Here is a 22,223-nt window from a genome sequence, read left to right on the forward strand (position 1 = left end):
GAATACTGAATGGACTCACAAACTCTTAAAATTCACCTGTACCTGTGTTTTTGTTTTTGCCACTGTTTACCTATTATTTACTTATCTATGCTACTTAACTCTGTGAGCTGCCTGGATTGTTTGCACGACATTCCATTTTCTGCACAACTCCAGTCTGATATAGGACTGAAAGACCATCCGACAACTGAAAACCAACAACGGAGCAGCATAGGCATAATTCCTGCAGGAATGCCATGATAATAGGGAAGCACTCCTGGTTCAGACACAGGACATCATCTCCCTTGTTTGGAAAGAATGCAGCACGCCAGATAACATAAAAGTGACCATCTTTGGAAATGCGAATAAGACTGATTGCAGTAACTAGAGAGGGATCTCCCTTGTCTGGCACAGGGAAGGTCATTGCAAATATCCTCCCACTCAATCGCTTGCTCCCATTGGTCTTGATCTTCATTTCACCAAGACACAGACAGCAGCGGCAATCTTTCCACAGGGCTCCTTTGACCATGTCAAGCAGAAGGTTTTGTGTCTCTCTTATCCTTCGAGATTGGAGATAGCGCATAGAGCACTGAAGCAGAACTTTCAGTCCAACCTGTCCATGGCAACCACGTTTTCTATACCCAACTAGTCCCACTTGCCTGTGTTTGGCCCATATTCCTTTAACCCTTTCCTATTCATGTGCTCATCCAAATGTCTTTTAAATGTTGTAACTGGACCTGCATCTTCCTCTGGCAGCTCATTCCGAATTTGCACTACCCTCTGTGTGAAAAGGTTGCTCCTCAGCTCCCTTCTAAATATTTCTCCTCTCATCGTAAAACTATGCCCCCTAGTTTTGAGCTCGTTTACCCTAGGGAACAGATCTTTGCTATTCGCCTGATCAGTACCCCTCATCATTTTATAAATCCCTATAAGGTCACCCCCTCAACCTCCCACATTCCAGTGAAAAAAAGGCCTCTTTTATCCAGCCTCTCTTTATAACTCAAACCATTCCCAGTCCTGGCAACATCCTTGTAAATCCTTGCTGCACCCTCTCCAAATTAATAATATCCTGCCGATAGCTATCTTGGCATTAGAAGGAGGTTTGAGGAGCTATGGTGAGGTCCGACAGTACAATAATCATTCACAACAACAGAGTGAAAGAAAATCTTCTGAGATCCCCAAAGGTCTAGAAGAGTAAGACAATTTCGAAATAGAGTTCTTTGTGAATTTTTACTAAAACATGGACATTCAAAATTAAACATTTACAGAGTGAACTGAATTTTACTGAGTGCAGGTAAGCAGGAGGGCTAATGGAACACTGGCTCTTATTTCAAGGGAGTTGGAGTATAATAATAGGGAAGTCTTACTGCAACAGTACAAGATGCTAATGAGAAGACATCTGGAGTACTGTGAGAAAATTTGGTCCCTTTATTTAAGGAAAGATATAATTTCATTCAAGGGAGATCAGACAAGGTTCACCAGGATGGAGTGTTGCCTTCTGAGCAAAGGCTAAACAGATTGGGACTCTACCCACTGGAACAAAGAACATTACAGCACAGGAACAGGCCCTTCGGCCCTCCAAGCCTGTACCAATCCAGATCCTCTGTCTGAAGCTGTTGCCTATTTTCTAAGGATCTGTATCCCTTTGCTCCCTGCCCATTCATGTATCTGTCTAGATACGTCTTAAATGGCGCTATCGTTCTCGCCCCTCCCACCTCCACTGGCAGCGCATTCCAGGCACCCACCACCCTCTGCGAGAAGAACTTTCCACACATAACTCCCCTAAACTTTTCCCCTCTCACTTTGAACTCATGACCCCTCGTATTTGAGTCCCCCACTCTGGTCTGTCTTGCTATCCACCCTGTCTACACCTCTCATGATTTTGTAGGCCTCAGTCAGGTCCCCCCTCAACCTCCTTCTTTCCAATGAAAATAATCATATTCCACTCAACCTCTCCACATAGCTAGAACCCTCCATTCCAGGCAACACCCTGGTGAACCCCCTCTGTGTGGGGACCTAATTGAAACAGTTAGGATTCTTAAGGAGCTTGACAGGTAAATGCTGAGAGGACATTTCCCCTCTTGGGGGCAGTTGAGGACCAGGGAACATAGTCTCAGAATAAAGGCGCATCATTTAAAGACTGAGGTGAAGAGGAATTTCTTTTCTCTCAGTGGGTTGAGAGTCTCTGGAACTCCTTGCCACAGACTGCTGTGGGGGCAGAGTCTTTGTGTGTGTGTGTGTGTATATGTATATATATAAGGCTGAGATAGGTTATTGTTGAGTTAGCGAATCAATGGTTACGGGGATAACACAGGAAAATGGAGATGAGGAATGTGAAATCCACCATGCTTTGGTTGAATGGCAGAGCAGGCTCAAGGGGCTGAATAGCCTCCCTCTGTTCCGATTTCCTAAGGTGTTATTTGATTAGAGATTAGATTCCCTACAGTGTGGAAACAGGCCTTTCAGCCCAACACGTCCACATCGACTCTCCAAAAGAGCAACCCACCCAGCTCCGTTTCCCTCTGACTAATGCCAGGAGAAAGTGAGGACTGCAGATGCTGGAGTACCAGAGTTGAAAAATGTGATACAGGAAAAACACAGCAGGCCAGGCAGCATCCGAGGAGCAGGAGAATCGACGTTTCGGGCATAAGCCCTTCTTCAGGAACGACTAATGCACCTAACACTATGGGCAATTTAGAATGGCCAATTCACCTGACCCGCACATCTTTGGACTGTGGGAGGAAACCCCAAGCAGACACAGGGAGAATGTGCAAACTCCGCACGGACAGTCGCCCAGGGCTGGAATTAAACCCGGGACCCTGGTGCTGTGAGGCAGCAGTGCTAACCACTGAGCTGCCACACTGCCCCAGAGTTGAAATTTCTATGAGAATTTATTCAGAGATTTGTTTCTGGAGCCACCTAGTGGCTACATTATGTTGCTACAGCTATTTTACAATTCCAGATTCTGGATTAGTGGTGCTGGAAGAGCATAGCAGTTCAAGCAGCATCCAAGTAGCTTCGTGGATGCTGCCTGAACTGCTGTGCTCTTCCAGCACCACTAATCCAGAATCTGGTTTCCAGCATCTGCAGTCATTGTTTTTAACCTCTATTTTACAATTCCAGCCCATTCTAAATCTCAGGGTTCATCCTGAAGCTGCCTGCCAATGTTTCTTCTTTGTAGTCTGATCATTGTATTGAGGTTCCAATATTTATTCATTCACTCAGCGCTCTGACTGAGTTATTGACCCATTCACTTTAACTAACAGAGAGAGAGGAAACGCACACAGACACTGGGAGCTCATGCTAACTCCACACAGACAGTTGCTCTGGCTGGAATCGAACCGGGTCCTTGGTGCTGCAAAGCAGCAGTGCTAACCAGAGCCACCGTGCCACCTGAAGAAGGGAGCAAGGAAGTTCAGGAAACGGTAAGTTGGTGTCGATTGTTGCCTGGCTTCTGTCAAAGTAGACAGGCAGGAGGCTGGAAGAACACAGCAAGCCAGGCAGCTTCAGGAGGTGGAGAAGTCAACGTTTCGGGTGTAACCGTTCTTCAGGACTCGGGGTGGGTGTGGGGGGAGCTGCGGGTATAGGGGTGTGACGGGGTCAGGGTGGTGAAGACAGGTGGAGTGTATGACCTAGTTGGTCAATGGGAGGAATGAATCTAGTTGGTGGCAGGGAGTGGAAGGGGCTTGGAGGGAGTCAGGGGGAATGGGTTATTTGAAATTGGAGAACTCAATTTTGAATCCTCCAGGCTGTAGGCTGTCCAAGCGGAAGATGAGGTATTGTTCCTCCAATTTGAGGTGTGGTTTGTTGTGGCAATGGAGGAGGTCAAGGATGGTCTGTCAGAAAGGTGAATGAAAATGGGCAATGACTGGGAGCTGAGACACTTGGTGAGCCGTACCCTAAGTTACGTTTGGTCTCCCCAGTGTAGAGAAGACCACATTGGGAGCAGCTGATGCAGTAACCTAGGTTGGAAGAGAGGCAGGTGAACCTCTGTCTCACCTGGAAGGACTGTTTGGGGCCATGGATAGAGGTGAGGAGGACGGTAGGCAGGCAGGTTTTACATCTTTTCCCATTGCAGGTCTAGGTACCGGTGTGTGTGTGTGTGTGTGTGTGTGTGTGTGGAAGGGGGGGGGGGGGAGGGGTTGGATTCAGGGTGTTGGTGGGGAGAGTGGGAGAAAAAATGCTAATTGTAACAACTGGGTGAGAAGGGGTGAACTGGTTCCCCGTGGTACCCTCCTCCATTGGTCACACAAGATTTTCACATGAGACTATACCTCTCTCCTCTCTCCAACTGAAGATGTAACTGTTTGCTATGATCAATAAGGAGTCAATCAACAAGGTTTGTTGAGGCAAAGTGCAAATTTATTAACTGCAAAAACCTAGTGAAAAACATCTTCAAGCGCGCACACACACACACACACACACACACACACAAAACTAGTGTTCTTTGAAAGAAAAGAATATAAAATTTACAGTCCTTTGGTTAACTTTGAGGGGTGAGGTTTTAACCTGGGATGAAAGTTGTTAATGTCTCCCTCAGACTGTGGTAAGTTTTGATGTGATGTCTCCCATTGTAGGAAGTTTCTTTTTGGCACTATCCCCACCGAAGGCAATTCATTTGAATTTTGACTATCACTGTGGAAGCATTTTAAAGTATTTTTAGGATTAGAATCCCTACAGTATGGAAACAGGCCATTTTGCCCAACAAGTCCACACCGACCCTCCGAAGAGTAACCCACCCAGACCCCATTCTCTTCTGACTAATGTCCCTAACACTATGGGTAATTTAGCATGGCCAATCCACCCTAACCGGCACATCTTTGGACTGTGGGAGGAAACCGGAGCACTCGGACGAAACCCCCCCAGACAGTCTCCCAAGGCTGGAATTGACCCCAGGTCCCTGGCGCTGTGAGGCAGCAGTGCTGACCACTGAGCCACCATGTCACCCATTTTGTCTTGTCTCAGTATAAGTTGCACACTTCCAACCTCTCAGCACTTCATTAAAACTATATCTTCAAGAAACAAAGGGGTATAATCTGACGACATAATCGAATCACGAAATCACGTCAATGATAAAGACCTGACAAGTGATTGAACTGGTGTTTCCCGAGGGAAAAGCTAAAAGGTTGGGCAGTTTCTCCCACTGAGTCTGGGAGGTGGGAGGGACTGAGATTGTCTGAACAGCAGCACTGGAAGGTGGGCACTGAATACACCCAGCAGGATTGCGACCAATGGGAGAAAGGGGACAGTCGATTGAAATGGACAGGCAACTGAAATGGGACAAACCCTGGGATCCTAGCATTAAAAGCAAAAGAACAACAATGTGTTGGGCAGAAAAAATGGCAGGGAAGTGAAAAGTGCACAGGAAGGAAGCAGTAAATGTGACATTAATTTTAAGCAATTCACTTGCCATTTTCCTACAAGCTACCCACATGCCAGCCCCTCAACACCTAGTCAGATAATTCTTGTTTAGGAATAGATTGGCACTAACTATTACCACTTAATTCCCACTTCCTGTTTCAAAATGTTGTTTAAACCTGAGAATGTCATATCCAACCGTGTGTTTCTGAACTCGTCAAAAATACAAACAAAACTGTAACTCTCCCCCTTTCAAAATCAAAGGGCGGAAAACGTTAAGCCAGGTGCTCCTGGTCCCAAGGCATTCAGACTCTGAAATGTAAGGCAGGGCTTCAATGGCAGCAGATTAGATCAGTTCCAGATTAGATTCAGTTCTTCATTTCTGGGTTCATGTTTGCTCATCGTCAGTATGTTTTAAGAATGGCTCGTTGAACTGCTAAAGGGAAAAGAAACGTAAATTGAGTTGTCTGTGACCAGCAATTAGCTTTACTAAAGGTACAAACAATTAGCAAAAATTGATGACATGAATTTGCATTTTATTAAAAAAGTATTCTCAGTTGAATGATTTCAATTTTAACACCTGCAAGTTTTAGTCATGATTTTTTTTTAAGAAAGAGAGATTTCCTAGTCTGGTATTACCAAACATGCTTAAAGTGTATCATGCAGCATTATTAGGCACTCTACACAGCAATTTCAATCATTTTCTAACCTTCTTTGGGGTGGCTTGGTTCAATTTCATCCTTGGGTGACTGCCTGTGTGAAGTTTGCACATGCTCCCCCCTGTCTGTGTGGGTTTTCTCCCACAATTCAAAAGATGTACAGGGCAGGTGGATTAGCCAGAGAAAATGCAGGATTATATGGTTGGGGGGAGGCTTGGATGGGACACTTTTGCGAGGATGGATGTGGACTCAACGTGCCAAAATGGCTTGCTTCTGCACTGCAGGAAGTCTAAAGTTCAATTTCTCTCCAACAGATCATTTACTGACACAATATTAATTCAACTGTGCGCTTTCGGCCTGGAAGAGATTTGGGCTGGTTTTACTCTAGTACTAGACACAACGTAGCAGAGGATAGGTAACCTCGTCAATGTGTGTATCATGAGGACCATATGATTCCACTTGTAGCAAGTGGAATGTGTTTTGCTGAGGAGATACTGAAACCTGTCACAGAGTGAAATAAAGCAGAATTTTCCAATTCCATCTCTGTGTGAACGACAGGAACATCCATTTACGTGAAGGTTGTTAGCAAAGGCTGCATTTCTAACATGTATGTGACACTGGTACTTACTTTACAATGTTCATCAGGTTCTCTTCCAGTTGCAGATGGGTTTCCTGTAGTCCAATTCCTCCATTTCCCGTCTGTTCATGGGAAACATACAATGCATTATGTTGCAGGAGAAAGATGACTTTGGCAAAGATTTTTACCGAACAGATGTCTGGAATATCATCTGGAACTTCTCTTCCAAAACATTTTCCGCATCAGACTTTACCACACAGCCTAGCAATGATGAATGGCTCAGATAAAACTACCTCGCCCATTATATCAATAACCTGAACACAGCTGGTGCTGGAGCTCTGACGAAGAGTCATATTGACTTGAAATGTTCGCTTGCTCTCTCTCCATGGATGTTGCCTGACCTGCTGCGATCTCCAGCATTTGTTACTTTTAGTACAGATTCCAGCATCTGCAGTGATTTGCTCCAATATATTACTAACCTGCTTATTATCACGGCTCTGCTGAAGTGGCAGACAAATCAATTTCACAGAGACATTGGAAACAGTCATTTGGTAGTACACAATTTGAGCACTGTTGAGAAAATAAGACACATGCCTTCGACTCTTTTCATCTTTCGTTTACAATTTGTAAGAAGGTCAAGGGGGAAACCAGCATTTTTGTTTTCCTTTGTTTTTGAAAGGAAACACCCGAGTGGCCAGTGACAAGCAGTGCCCTTCACATCAAAGGGCAATGCTGCATGATCAAACAATGAAGGGGAGGGCAGGGATTAAATCAAAATAGAGGTTGGAGGTGGAAACACTTCACTCCCTGCTGTGCCCACCTCTCCCTGAACAACTCTAGGGTGTTGGTGGACACCACGTGCTCCTTCTCCAGGGACAGCCGGGCTCTAACATAACCGCGGAAGAGGGGCAGGCAGTCAGCCCTAGCAGTCGATGCCCCTCCACTGCCCGCTGCCTGGACCTGGAAAACCAGCATTTACACTGCATGAGAGGGAAAGTGCTGATTGGCTCTGATTGGTAGAGGCATTACCAATTAGTGACGATTGACAGTTAATGGCTGAGTTTTGCTTAAATTTTAAACCAGGTTGGATAACTCTGATTGGTCAAAGAGAAACAGACCAGCAAATGGTTCCCAGCGATTTTGCCAAGTTCAAACAGGGGCAATGCACACCCACACTTTTTCTAACTGCAAAGGGCAGGGCCCTGTGTATTAATCAATGGTTAGCTGCCCCATGAATTGGTATTCTTGCGAACTGTCCTGATGAGCATAGCTTGAAAACAAAATATGACTTTTGCTAGAAGTACTCAAGAAACACCCAAAAGATTAGATCCATTGCTAGTGCTTCAGTCAGTCCAAAGTGGTCTGTCTGATTTCATTCCTTGCTAAAACTTTTTAGCAGTTTCATATAACTGGATTCCCCATGGGAGACTGGTTAGCAAGGTTAGATCTCATGGAATACAGGGAGAACTAGCCATTTAGATACAGAACTGGCTCAAAGGTAGAAGACAGAGGGTAGTGGTAGAGGGTTGTTTTTCAGACTGGAGGCCTGTGCCCAGTGGAGTGTCTGAAGGATCGGTGCTGGGCCCTCTACTTTTCATCATGTATATAAATGATTTGGATGTGAGCATAAGAGGTACAGTTAGTAAGTTTGCAGATGATACCAAAATTGGAGGTGTAGTGGACAGCGAAGAGGATTACCTCACATTACAACAGGATCTTGACCAGATGGGCCAATGGGCTGAGAAGTGGCCAAATGAAGTTTAATTCAGATAAATGCAATGTGCTGCATTTTGGGAAAGCAAATCTGAGCAGGGCTTATACATTTAATGGTAAGGTCCTGGGGAGTGTTGCTGAACAAAGAGACCTTGGAGTGCAGGTTCATAGCTCCTTGAAAGTGGAGTTGCAGGTAGATAGGATAGTGAAGAAGGTATTTGGTATGCTTTCCTTTATTGGTCAGAGTATTGAGTACAGGAGTTGGGAGGTCATGTTGCGGCTGTACAGGACATTGGTTAGGCCACTGTTGGAATATTGCGTGTAATTCTGGTCTCCTTCCTACTGGAAGGATGTTGTGAAACTTGAAAGAGTTTAGAAAAGATTTACAAGGATGTTGCCAGGGTTGGAGGATTTGAGCTATAGGGAGAGGTTGGATAGGCTGGGGCTGTTTTCCCTGGAGCAACAGAGGCTGAGGGGTGACCTTTTAGAGATTTATAAAATCATGAGGGACATGGATGGAATAAATAGACAAATTCTTTTCCCTGGGGTGGGGGAGTCCAGAACTAGAGGGCATAGGTTTAGGGTGAGGGAGGAAAGATATAAAAGAGACCTAAGGGGCAACTTTTTCACACAGAGGGTGGTACGTGTATGGAATGAGCTGCCTGAGGATGTGGTGGAGGCTGGTACAATTGCAACATTTAAAAGGCATCTTAATGGGTATATGAATAGGAAGGGTTTGGAGGGATAAGGGCTGGGTGCTGGCAGGTGGGACTAGATTGGGTTGGGATATCTGGTCAGCATGGACAGGTTGGACTGAAGGGTCTCTACGACTCAATAACCGAGAGGCTTGCTAGGCCAGTTAAGAGTCAACCTCTTGCTGTTTATTTGGAGTCACTTGTGAGGCAGCCAGCAGATTTCTATCCTTCAAGGACATTTGTGAATCAGGTGGAATTTTTTTTTAAATTTGAGTTTTTAATTCCAGGCTTAATTCAAATTGCACAGCTTGTGGAGGCATTAGAACCCACGTCCCCAGTCTGTTAACCTGGATCCCTGGATTCATAGTCCCATAAAAACACCAGTATGCCCATCACCTCTCTAACACGGAAGAAACTCAGAAGAACCTGTATAAAACCATATGAGACCCTGAGAGTACTTGCACAGGGGGACGTGCAGAGGATATTTTCTCTTGTGGAAGGATAGAGAATTAGGGAGCCCTGTGTAAAAATAAGGGTTTTCCTATTAAAGACAGAGATGAGGTAACTTTTTTTTTTCTGTTGGCAGGCCATTAGTCTTTGGAGCGCTCTTCCTCAAAGGTGCTTAAAGCAGAGTCTTGCAATGTTTTAATTTAGACAAGGGGTGCTCATTAATTGGCAGTAGGCGGGAATGTGGATTTTAGGAGCTTACACTCAGATCAGTCACGATCTTATTAAATGGGCTGAGTGTCCTAATTCTGCTGTTCATTCACATATTCATATCAACACTGCCTCTCAGCTGCAAGTAGTCCCTTCTTCGGGAAATATTAACAATTATTGCAGGAAGAGATGTCCTCAATCAAAATAACCCAGCAGTTTTTCTTTTAAAACAATTATTGACAGCTGCAGTCACGACATTTTTCTCCTTTAGCTTTCAAGAGCAGGAGATTTAAAGAACTTCCAAGGCTGAGAGTTAAACAGAATTCATCTGTGCTTCAAGAGAGTTTCTACCTACTTCATCCACTTGCAAATTTCACCCTGCAGGCCTACCCCTTCACAACACTCAAAACAGAGTCTGTATGAATGGGACACTAATGGTTCTTGCTGAGATTGGTTTTCTGTCCCGTGTGAATCACACTCAACCCGCGCTGACAAAAACCATGTCTACTCGAAGTAGCAAGCGACCCCTTTTGTATCAGCTGCAATACATTTGAAACAATCAATAACTTCAGTCATATTACTTACCTCTGATGTAAAATACAATGTATATCAGAAGTAAAAATAACAGGACTGCCCAGGCACGAGTTAAACTTGATTGGTGCTTGGCTGCTGGCTCACACCTGTTACCTATATTAGATATAATCACAGATATGCATGGACTGCAATTATTAAAAGTATACAAATTAGTTGAACCCTTATTCGAAGCACTTTACCATACCATTGTCACTAGGAATCCTTAATTCCTAATTCCCCTTTATTAATAGAGGGATTGAGTTTCGGAACCAGGAGGTTATGCTGCAGCTGTACCACGCTCTGGTATGGCCACACTTGGAGTATTGTGTACAGTTCTGGTCACCGTATTATAAGGAGGATGTGGAAGCTTTGGAAAGGGTGCAGAGGAGATTTACTAGGATGTTGCCTGGTTTGGAAGGAATGTCTTACGAGGAAAGGCTGAGGGCCTTGAGGCTGTTCTCATTAGAGAGAAGAAGGTTGAGAGGTGACTTAATAGAGACATACAAAATAATCAGAGGGTTAGATAGGGTGGACAAGGAGAGCCTTTTTCCAAGTATGGGGACGGCAAACACGAGGGGACACAACTTTAAAGTGAGGGGAGATAGGTATAAGACAGATGTCAGAGGCAGTTTCTTTACTCAGAGAGTAGTAAGGGTATGGAATGCTTTGCCTGCATCGGTAGTAGATTCGCCAAGTTTAAGTGCATTTAAGTCGTCATTGGACAGGCATATAGACGTACATGGAATAGTGTAGGTGGGATGGGCTTCAGATTAGTACGACAGGGCGGCGCAACATCGAGGGCCGAAGGGCCTGTACCGTGGTGTAATGGTCTATGTTCTATGTTCTAAATAGGAATAGCAGGAGGCTGTTCACCCTCTTCAACCACTTCACCGTTCAAAAAAGATCGCTTCTGCTTCCACATTCCTCACATCAGCTTTTTCTCCATTACCCTTCGTTCTCATACTGATCAAGAATCTATCTCAACCAAAAATAACCATAGCTCTCTGAGGCAAGTCATTCCAAAGACGCACAACACAGAGAAAATGGTCTTCCTCATTTCAGACTTAAGTCGATGCCCCTTAATTCTGAGACTGTGCCCCCTGGTGGGAGACTCTCTCATGACGGGAAACATCCTCTGAGCATTTACCTTGTCAAGCCCCTTAAGAATCCTATACGTTTCAATGAGATCACCTCTCATTGCTTTAAATTCAAATGAGTCCCAATCTGGTTAACCTTTGCTCATAGACAATCCCTCCCTACTGGGGATTGTTCTTGTGACTGTTTGGATTATTATCTCAACTACCTCTTGCTTAATATGCATCACATCTGGGATGGCACGGTGTCTCAGTGGTTAGCACTGCTGCCTCACAGCACCAGGGACCCGGTTTGATTCCAGCTGCGGGTGACTGACTGTGTGGAGTTTGCACATTCTCCTCCGTCTGTGTGAATTTCCTCTGGGTGCTCCGGTTTCCTCCCACAGTTCAAAGATGTGCAGGTCAGCTGAATTGGCCATGCTAAATTGCCCGTAGTGTTAGGTGCATCAGTCAGAGGGAAATGGGTCTGGGTGGGTTAATCTACAGAGGGTCGGTGTGGACTTGTTGGGCCGAAGGGCCTGTTTCCACACTGTAGGGAATCTAATCTAATTTGTTATAATGAAGGGACTAGGAGAAAGTGAGGACTGCAGATCAGAGCTGAAAATGTGTTGCTGGAAAAGCACAGCAGGTCAGGCAGCATCCAAGGAGCAGGAGAATCGATGTTTCGGGCATGAGCCCTTTTTCAGGAATGAGGAAAGTGTGTCCAGCAGGCTAAGATAAAAGGTAGGGAGGAGGGACTTGGGGGAGGGGCGTTAGGACTGCGATAGGTGGAAGGAGGTCAAGGTGAGGGTGATAGGCTGGAGTGGGGTGGGGGCGGAGAGGTCAGGAAGAAGATTGCAGGTTAGGAAGGCGGTGCTAAGTTCGAGGGATTTGACTGAGACAAGGTGCTCCCACGAGGAGGTTGAACAGTTCATCCACTTTACCAACACCTTCCACCCCGACCTCAAATTTACCTGGACCGTCTCAGACTCCTCCCTCCCCTTCCTAGACCTTTCCATTTCTATCTTGGGCGAGCGAATCAACATGGACATTTACTATAAACCGACTGACTCCCACAGCTACCTAGACTACACCTCTTCCCACCCTGCCCCCTGTAAAAACGCCATCCCATATTCCCAATTCCTTCATCTCCGCCGCATCTGCTCCCAAGAGGACCAGTTCCAATACCGTACAACTCAGATGGCCTCCTTCTTCAAAGACCACAATTTCCCCCCAGACGTGATCGACGATGCCCTCCACCACATCTCCTCCACTTCCCGCTCCTCCTCCCTGAGCCCCGCCCCTCCAATCGCCACCAGGACAGAACCCCACTGGTCGTCACCTACCACCCCACCAACCTCCATATACATCGTATCATCCTCCGTCATTTCCGCCACCTCCAGGGATATATTTCCCTCCCCTCACCTATCAGCATTCTGAAAAGACCACTCCCTCCGTGACTCCCTCGTCAGGTCTACACCCCCTACTAACCCAACCTCCACTCCTGGCACCTTCCCCTGCAACCGCAAGAAATGCAAAACTTGTGCCCACACCTCCCCCCTTACTTCCCTCCAAGGCCCCAAGTGATCCTTCCATATTCACCACAACTTCACCTGCACCTTCACACACATCATTTACTGCATCCGCTGCACCCGATGTGGCCTCCTCTATGTTGGGGAGACAGGCCGCCTACTTGCGGAACGTTTCAGAGAACACCTCTGGGACACCCAGACCAACCAACCCAACCACCCCGTGGCTCAACACTTCAACTCCCCCTCCCACTCCACCAAGGACATGCAGGTCCTTGGACTCCTCCATCGGCAGACCATAGCAACACGACGGTTGGAGGAAGAGTGCCTCATCTTCCGCCTAGGAACCCTCCAACCACAAGGGATGAACTCAGATTTCTAAAGTTTCCTCATTTCCCCTCTCCCCACCTTGTCTCAGTCAAATCCCTCGAACTCAGCACCACCTTCCTAACCTGCAATCTTCTTCCTGACCTCTCCGCCCCCCCCCCCCCCCCCCCACTCCGGCCTATCACCCTCACCTTGATTTCCTTCCACCTATCGCATTTCCAACGCCCCTCCCCCAAGTCCCTCCTCCCTACCTTTTATCTTAGCCTGCTGGACACACTTTCCTCATTCCTGAAGAAGGGCTTATGCCCGAAACGTCGATTCTCCTGCTCCTTGGATGCTGCCTGACCTGCTGCGCTTTTCCAGCAACACATTTTCAGCTCTAATGAAGTGACTAGGCAGGATGTTGTGTTTCACAAACCTAAGCACATCTGGAAGTTCACTTCCTAAAGCTGTCCATTTCTATCTCCTGCTTTCCCATCATTGACTTTAATTGAAATAACGAAAATAACGTGCGGCTGTGCGAGACTTCCCAAAGCTTGCTTCCAAGGTGATACAGCACACTGTTTCTCCAGCTCTCAGCCAGCACTGTTGTCTCATCCCACTTCACATGTTTCTCCTGTACTCCAACCACAAAAATGCAGAAAATCAAGGCATGCACTATTCTAGTAGATCTTTGATCTTAATTACTCCACCGTGTTGACTGTTCCTTCAGCTTCTAAGCTCTGGAATTCCCTCCCTAAACCTCTCTTTCTCCCTTTATGTCTCTCCTTAAAGCCTACCCTTTTGACCAACATTTTGGACATCGAACCTAACATCTTCCTACATCGCTCCATTTTTCAGTTTCCTGGAGGACAAAGTGAACGGTATTAGAAAGAGGGGTCCATCTGGGGAATAGTTATGGTGGGAAACACAGAGCAGTTGCAGAGAAACTACAGTGGATGTGGGAAAATGGTGCAAAACAGACAGTGCGACGCACATCGGGTGTGGGATGGAACAGTCCCAACTTGTCTGGATGGATGCAGCTCCAAGATGCAGAATATCATTCAGGACAAATGATATTGTCCTGAAACACACAAACGTTCACTCCCTCCACCATCAATGCTCAGTAGCAGCAGTGTGTACCATCTACAACTGCAATAATTCACCAAGGCACCTCAGGCAGAACACTCCGAACCCCTGACCATCACCATGTACAAGGAGCAGATACATCACAATACCACCACCTGAAAGTTCGCCTCTTGGCTATTCAGCAGCCTGGCCTGGAAATATATCACCGCTGCTGGGTCAAAATCCTGGAATTCCCTCCCTATTAGCATGTGAGTCCGCCTGCATCAAATGGACTGCAGCGGTTCAAGAAGGCTGCTCCTCACAACTTCTCAAGAGCAGCAAGGGACAGGTAATAAACGTTGGCCCAGCCAGTAATGGCCACCACCCATGAGTGAATGAAAAAAGGAACGACAGCAAATCTCCTGTTGGAGTAGCTAAAAGAAATGGCAGTAACAGCAGTAGCAACATCCTAAGCCTTTAAATGTCTATTATGTTATAGGTACTAAATGTGTTATTGTTGTATACAGAACAAAATTGCCAGAGCTAGATGGACTGCACATTCATTACTGGCTTGTGTAGAGGCTCACCAGGCATTTATCTAATAGCAATTTAGGTGGCATCAGTTATAATGGTTATCTCAAACCGTAAGATATATAAAGAAAGTGCTGGAAAACCTCTGCGTTCCAAACTGGTATGGTATTAGTCTTGGAACATTAACTCAGCATCCACAGATGCTCTCAGATCTACTGTGTTCATGCCATATTTCTTGTTGTTTGTTCAGATTTCCAGATTTTAACTACAGCAGAATAATATGTAATCCTCAACAAAAAAAAAATCCAATATACTGTGGAGGAAAACCCATTTTAATTAATGCATCTATGACTTCTGGTGACAGTGATAAAAACTACAACTGCTGAGACATTTAATGATTCAGAATTCTGTCTAATTGCAAAAGCTACACTCATTGGGAGCATCCTACGTGAATCCTGACATATGCTGCTGCAATTTTTTATCTATTAATTTTAATTGATAGAATCAGTACATACTTCAATTTTCCATTGATATTTTGATGATGGGATACCTAAAATGATTAAAAGCAAGTGTTGATAGGGTAGACATAGAAGATGTGCTTGCTGTTGTGGGATAGATGTAACTCAAAGGCCATTATTATAAGATAGTCACCAAGAAATCAAATCAGAAACACAACAGAATCTTCCTTACCAGTGAACAGAGCGAATATAAAGCACATTACTATATGCAGCCATTGAAGTGAGCATTGACACACATGTATGAAGATGACTTAGCAGTGATGTCCCTCTCTCTAGGCTAGGAGACCTATGTATATGTCCCATCTACCCCAGAGGTGAACAGAAAGTAGTTAGAGACATGTAAGAAGAAACTTTTTAAGTGTTAGAGGGAGAAGTTAAATAGAGCACTTTGCCAATAAGATTTAGCTGGAGGAGGAATGGTTTGGAGATCCACTAAATCGTAAGCTCTGGCAATGGGATAGTTCAGCTGAAGTGGTCTGTTCCTGCTCTGTAATTTCTGTCATCATTTTGAAACTGTACTCTCAGAAGTTCTCAAAGCATCGAATCTTTTATCAGATGAGTCTTTCAGGGGGAATGGCGTTAATATTTGAAGCAGACTGTGATCCAGGGAAGCGAGGAGAGAGTGAGAATGTGGGGTTTGATCTGGACTGATCTCGCACAGACAGGATGAGCCATATGGTCTCCTACCCGATAAACTTCTCGTGATTGAACACCGTCCCGTGGAAAGCCTGGTAAAAATGACTGCATTATGAGCTCTCCCATCATACAGTATGGTACGTCTGCAGTGAACGTATTGGCTCCAGTTTTACCTTTTAACACTCACCAGCTTCTCTCACTGTGTCCACAATCAGCGAGCACGACAGACAGATCACAACGATTCCACCCGCTGGAGTCACAGAAACCATTTGTATCAGACGGCAAGCTGGCAACAAATCAAACAGAATTAAACAGAGCTCACCCATCACACGCACAACACACCTTCCGATCCGTCTGCCTTGGGAAGGGCAGATATTCAAGAAAAAGGTACAAGGACGATTTTCTTGTTTGGGATTTTGGAATCACCCGAATTTAATGCTAACAGGAAAATTGGACAGGACAAAATGCACCTCACGAGCAGTCTGCCAGATATGCGATCACTTAAACTCAGCCGATAGACAAACAGTGGCCTAATATGGATGCGTGCACCTCTCTCTTCAATTCGCTTTTCCGGGGAAACTCACTGTCGCTTTGGCCTCCTGCTGACCTATACCTCCAACCTTGGGCTAATATATTGAACACAGGAAACCGTTAAACCACCAGGCAGTGAAATCTGACAGTAGCAAGTTGATGTTCCAGACAGAGAACCACAGTCTCTGGATTAGTGGTGCTGGAAGAGCACAGCAGTTCAGGCAGCATCCAAGGAGCTTCGAAATCGACGTTTCGGGCAAAAGCCGCCGAAACGTCGATTTCGAAGCTCCTCGGATGCTGCCTGAACTGCTGTGCTCTTCCAGCACCACTAATCCAGAATCTGGCTTCCAGCATCTGCAGTCACTGTTTTTACCTCGAGAACCACAGGTCGACCTAACTCACGATTCTAAGTCGGAGCATAAAATTATTGATCGGAGGTTCTAGCACATGGGATGGGCTATTTCCAGCAGAACGTATTTGGAAACACGGAGACACATATTTGTACACTTCATCTGTTTCTTGGGCATACCTTAGATACCACATTTTGGGTGCCTGGATAATCTACAGCAGGGGGCAAGGATATTCTCTGTTGGTTATTTTCACTTTTACCTGGTGAATTCCTGCAATACATGATGGATCAATCTAATTACACAAATGTGGATCCAAAACACATTCAGGACACTTCTATCAGCCTGACCTAACTGTTCCACAATTTGTCACAAAACATGCCAATACATAAAAATGTCCATGTGACCCATAAACCCAATTTGACTGGCCAACAAATGTCCTGCGCAAAAGCAAACCACACCAGGTTACTTCAGTAGGCCAAAGGGGTAGCCATGGGCACACGTATGGGCCCCAGCTATGCCTGTCTCTTTGTTGGCTACGTAGAGCAGTTGATATTCCGTAATTACACCGGCACCACTCCCCACCTCTTCCTCCGCTACATTGATGACTGCATTGGCGCCACCTTGTGCTCCCGCGAGGAGGTTGAGCAATTCATCAACTTCACCAACACATTCCACCCTGACCTTAAATTTACCTGGACCATCTCTGACACCTCCCTCCCCTTCATGGACCTCTCCATCTCTATTAATGATGACCGACTTGACACTGACATTTTTTACAAACCCACCGACTTCCACAGCTACCTGGATTACACCTCTTCCCACCCTACCTCTTGCAAAAATGCCATCCCGTATTCCCAATTCCTCCGCCTCCGCCGGATCTGCTCCCAGGAGGACCAGTTCCACCACAGAACACACCAGATGGCCTCCTTCTTTAGAGACCGCAATTTCCCTTCCCACGTAGTTAAAGATGCCCTCCAACGCATCTCATCCACATCCCGCACCTCCACCCTCAGACCCCACCCCACCAACCTTAACAAGGACAGAACGCCCCTGGTGCTCACTTTCCAACCTACAAACCTTCGCATCAACCAAAACATCCGCCGACATTTCCGCCACCTTCAAACAGACCCCACTACCAGGGAAATAATTCCCTCCCCACCCCTTTCCGCCTTCCGCAAAGACCGTTCCCTCCGTGACTACCTGGTCAGGTCCACGCCCCCAAACAACCCACCCTCCAATCCTGGCACTTTCCCCTGCCACCGCAAGAACTGTAAAACCTGCGCCCACACTCCTCCCTCACCTCTATCCAAGGCCCTAAAGGAGCCTTCCACATCCATCAAAGTTTTACTTGCACATCCACCAATATCATTTATTGTATCCGTTGCTCCCGATGTGGTCTCCTCTACATTAAGGAGACTGGGCGCCTCCTAGCAGAGCGCTTTAGGGAACATCTCCGAGACACCCGCACCAATCAACCACACCGCCCCGTGGCCCAACATTTCAACTCCCCCTCCCACTCTGCTGAGGACATGGAGGTCCTGGGCCTCCTTCACCACCGCTCCCTCACCACCAGACGCCTGGAGGAAGAACGCCTCATCTTCCGCCTCGGAACACTTCAACCCCAGGGCATCAATGTGGACTTCAACAGTTTCCTCATTTCCCCTTCTCCCACCTCACCCTAGTTCTAAACTTCCAGCTCAGTAACTGTCCCCATAACTTGTCCGGACTTGTCCTACCTGCCTATCTTCTTTTCCACCTATCCACACCACCCTCTTCTCCTTGACCTATCACCTTCATCTCCTCCCCCACTCACCCATTGTACTCTATGCTACTCTCTCCCCACCCCCACCCTCCTCTAGCTTATCTCTCCACGCTTCAGGCTCACTGCCTTTATTCCTGATGAAGGGCTTTTGCCCGAAACGTCAATTTCGAAGCTACTTGGATGCTGCCTGAACTGCTGTGCTCTTCCAGCATCACTAATCCAGAATCTGGTTTCCAGCATCTGCAGTCATTGTTTTTACCTCGTTGATTTTAACCCTACTTCAGTAGAAGTTGCAATGTCTCTAATTATTGTAACACACTTAACTTCAACAGGAAGATTAGATAGAAAATATTGCCCTTTTATTGCAACTTAACTATGCTACTTCAAGTCCCTAGGAGAAAGTGAGGACTGCAGATGCTGGAGATCAGAGCTTAAAAATGTGTTGCTGGAAAAGCGCAGCAGGTCAGGCAGCATCAAAGGAGCAGGAGAATCGATGTTTCGAGCATGATTCCTGAAGAAGGGCTGATGCCCGAAACGTCGATTCTCCTTCTCCTTAGATACTGCCTGACCTGCTGCGCTTTTCCAGCAACACATTTTTAAGCTACTTCAAGTCCCTCCCAAATACACATAAACATTCAAACGTGATGAAGAGGACCAAAGATAAATAGTTTAACACATAAACCATGGGTGGAAAAGAATACAGAAAGGACAAAAAACATTTCAAAGATCAAATTCCAGACTACAGGGTGGAAGATCTTTACTCTCTCAAATTCCTTTGATGTTTACAATGGTGAGAAGCCGCTGACTGGCTGGTGATAGTTATTTCTCAATTTGATGGCTGAGCAGGCGAACTTAGGCCTTTTCTTGTAGAATTCTTTCTTCAAAACGTTCTGAGGTTTTTTGTCTTTTTCCCCAGATGAAAAGAGTGTGAGAGAGAGAGAGAGAGAGAGAGAGAGAGAAAACATCTGGCACTTAAAGCTTCTCAACATTCTGTAGTCCAACGAATCAGAAAGTTAATTCTAGGCAGAATCTCTTCAGCTTGTGCCATTCAGACTCAAAAGCCACATTTGATGCTTCCAAAAGCAATATTGTATGGCACAGCCCAAGAAGGTGCAGCAGTTGTTTTCCTTCTTACGAGTTGCAAACTTCTGGTTTTCAGTTAAAGCATTCCGACTTGCAGTTCAGTTTCCAGTCAAATGAAAAACACGTGGTCTTCTACAGAATGCAGAAAACAGGACGGGAGTACTCACTGTGCAATGTCCTTCCAGTTATTTCAGTCAAAGGGTTTCCTGAAGAAACTGTATCTCTTCCAGCTCCACACCACGAATGCTGGGCACTGCCAACCCACACATTTGTGGTCTTCCTGAATTATCATCCACTTACCATCCAACGTTTTCTGGAGGTCATCAGGTCCAAGTCTGAGCCAATCCATTGAGCAGGCTGCCTCATTAATCTCTACGCTCCCTCCATGCCTGTGAATCCTAATTTCACTAATATTCCCCCCACCCTTCACTAAACAAAGGTTTTGCTATACAAACATGTAATTGTGCAGATATGTGCCATACAGATATGGAGTTTGTACCTGAACTTACGTTTAGCAATGTAGATCTTGCTGAATTTTTTTGTGTTATAGAACGTCATGCACCAAGTCGAAGATACTATTCCTGCTAACAGGAGCAATAAAAACATCAAGACGATCACTGTGACTTTGGTAGGCCCTATTCAGGGAAGGAAACGTGAACAAAATTAAATCAATTTGTAAATTAGGGAATAATAACCATTTCTATTTAATTCTCCATTCAAATTAAGAACGTGCAGCGTGCAAATGACTGTCTATGGACACTTTTACAATCAAGGCTAATGCAGAGGTAGAACATTCAGATTGTCAAAAGTATTTTGGTATGGCTCATGATTAAGGTCCCAACACGTGGAGTTGGAGAGTGAGTGGCAGAATGGATAAGCATGTTGTTAAACTTGGGAGGAAAAAGGAGACTGCAAGCTGATTGGAAAATACAAGTCTAAACGGATTGCAGCAGCAAAGGGAGTACAGAACCATCAATCATTTACACTAACGACTCTAGTTAATAAGCCCATTGGGTTCGACTCCCAGAGGAAGTCAATTCAAAAACGAAGAGGTTAGATCAAGCACATTTTGAATGAAGGGTGAACAACATTTGGAATCACTTCATAAACAACGATAGAGTCACTGGTGAGGGTTCAGAAGTAATTCACAAGAAATACAACCCATGATGTAAAAGTCATAATTATCAGGAAAGTCTGAAGCTTTTTGATAAATGCAATGTTTCCACCGAGAACAGAATCCCTACAATGTGGAAACAGGCCTTTCGACCCAACAAGTCCACACCGACCTTCTGAAGGGTATCCCACCCAAACCCATTAGTCTACATTTACCCCTGACTAATGCACCTAACCTACACATCCCTGAACACTATGGGCAATTTAGTGCGGCCAATTCACCCTAATCTGCACGTCTTTGGATTGCAAGAGGAAACCCACGCAGACACAGGGAGAATGTGTGCAAACTCCACATAGACGGTTGCCCGAGGCTGGAATCAAACCAGGGTCCCTGGCACTGTAAGGTAGCGGTGCTAACCACTGAGTCACCATGTTGCCCTGGGGGGAGTGTGGGGTGGTGACAAAATTGAAGTCATAAATACAATATAATCAATAACTCCTGTAAAAATTCAGAGGAAAATTCTTTACCCAAAGAGTATTTGCAATGAGGGGAATCGTGTCAATAAAGTTAAAACATGTGAAGGCGAATAGGCGAGATTTGACTGAATAAGGTAAAGAGGGTCGAGGTGAGGCTCATGTGGAACAAAAATGAGAGAAAGAATTAGCTGGAGCAATGGTCATTTCTGGGCTGGAGCCCAGATAACTCACTGAGTACATTACTTACTCAGTGAGACTAATGGAGAATTAGGTGTGCTTTTACTACTCGGACAATACGGGGAAGGGATCTGCAATTGTGCGCCAGACCAGCATTCCTGATTTCACACCACACAAATGCAACAGCCTAGGGACAATAATGCACAGTACAGATGCGATAACCCAGCTACTGCTAACACTCACTCAGAAGGGAACAGAAAACAGGCGCCTTACTGTTAATTGCCTAAAGTCACCCTGCTCAGATGCAGAAAGAAGCTGGATGAGTTTATTCTCAGAGACTCAGATGTTTACAGCACAAAGCAGACCATTCAGCCCAATGTCCTCAGTCCAGTCAAGATCTGACTGCACTAATCAAATTTTCCAATTCTTGGTCCATAGCTCTGGACATTATATACACTTTTTGATCACAAGCTCACAAACTGGCAATTTCTTTTGGATTTGATTTGATTTATTATTGTGACACATGGATGTAGGTTTGCTCACTGAGCTGGAGGGTTCATTTTCAAACGTTTCATCACCATACTAGGTAACATCTTCAGTGAGCCTCCAGACAAAGCACTCCTGATGATTCCTGCTTTCTATTTATATGCATATAAATTGAAAGCAGGAACCATCAGCAGTGCTTCATCTGGAGGCTCACTGAAGATGTTATCTAGTATGGTGATGAAACATCTGAAAATTAACCTTACAGCTCAGCGAGCAAACCTACATCCAGAACCTCAAACTGAGCTACAAATCTTCTCAAAACTCACTAATTGTGACATGTACCTAGGTACAGTGAAAAGTTTTGTTTTGCATGCA

At 45.4% G+C, this 22,223-nt stretch overlaps 1 protein-coding gene across 3 annotated transcripts in view; it reads right to left on the minus strand.

The window, feature by feature from the left end:
• Nucleotides 1-4,361: 4,361 nt before the first annotated feature.
• The window catches only part of LOC140455140 (uncharacterized), a 40,429-nt gene continuing 22,567 nt past the window's right edge, over nt 4,362-22,223 (minus strand). For 2 of the 3 annotated variants that reach the window (XM_072549814.1, XM_072549812.1), the window contains exons 6-10: nt 20,105-20,230; nt 16,057-16,155; nt 10,221-10,322; nt 6,622-6,692; nt 4,362-5,770 (exon numbers count right to left, since the gene is read on the minus strand). In XM_072549814.1, the coding sequence (XP_072405915.1) occupies nt 5,723-5,770; nt 6,622-6,692; nt 10,221-10,322; nt 16,057-16,155; nt 20,105-20,230 (446 nt within the window). In that variant the 3' untranslated portion in view covers nt 4,362-5,722. The remainder of the gene's footprint in view (nt 5,771-6,621; nt 6,693-10,220; nt 10,323-16,056; nt 16,156-20,104; nt 20,231-22,223) is intronic. The other variant, XM_072549813.1, reaches the window with a different exon arrangement.

The sequence above is a fragment of the Chiloscyllium punctatum genome, chromosome 30, assembly GCF_047496795.1.
Source record: "Chiloscyllium punctatum isolate Juve2018m chromosome 30, sChiPun1.3, whole genome shotgun sequence".
Taxonomy (NCBI): Eukaryota; Metazoa; Chordata; class Chondrichthyes; order Orectolobiformes; family Hemiscylliidae; genus Chiloscyllium; species Chiloscyllium punctatum.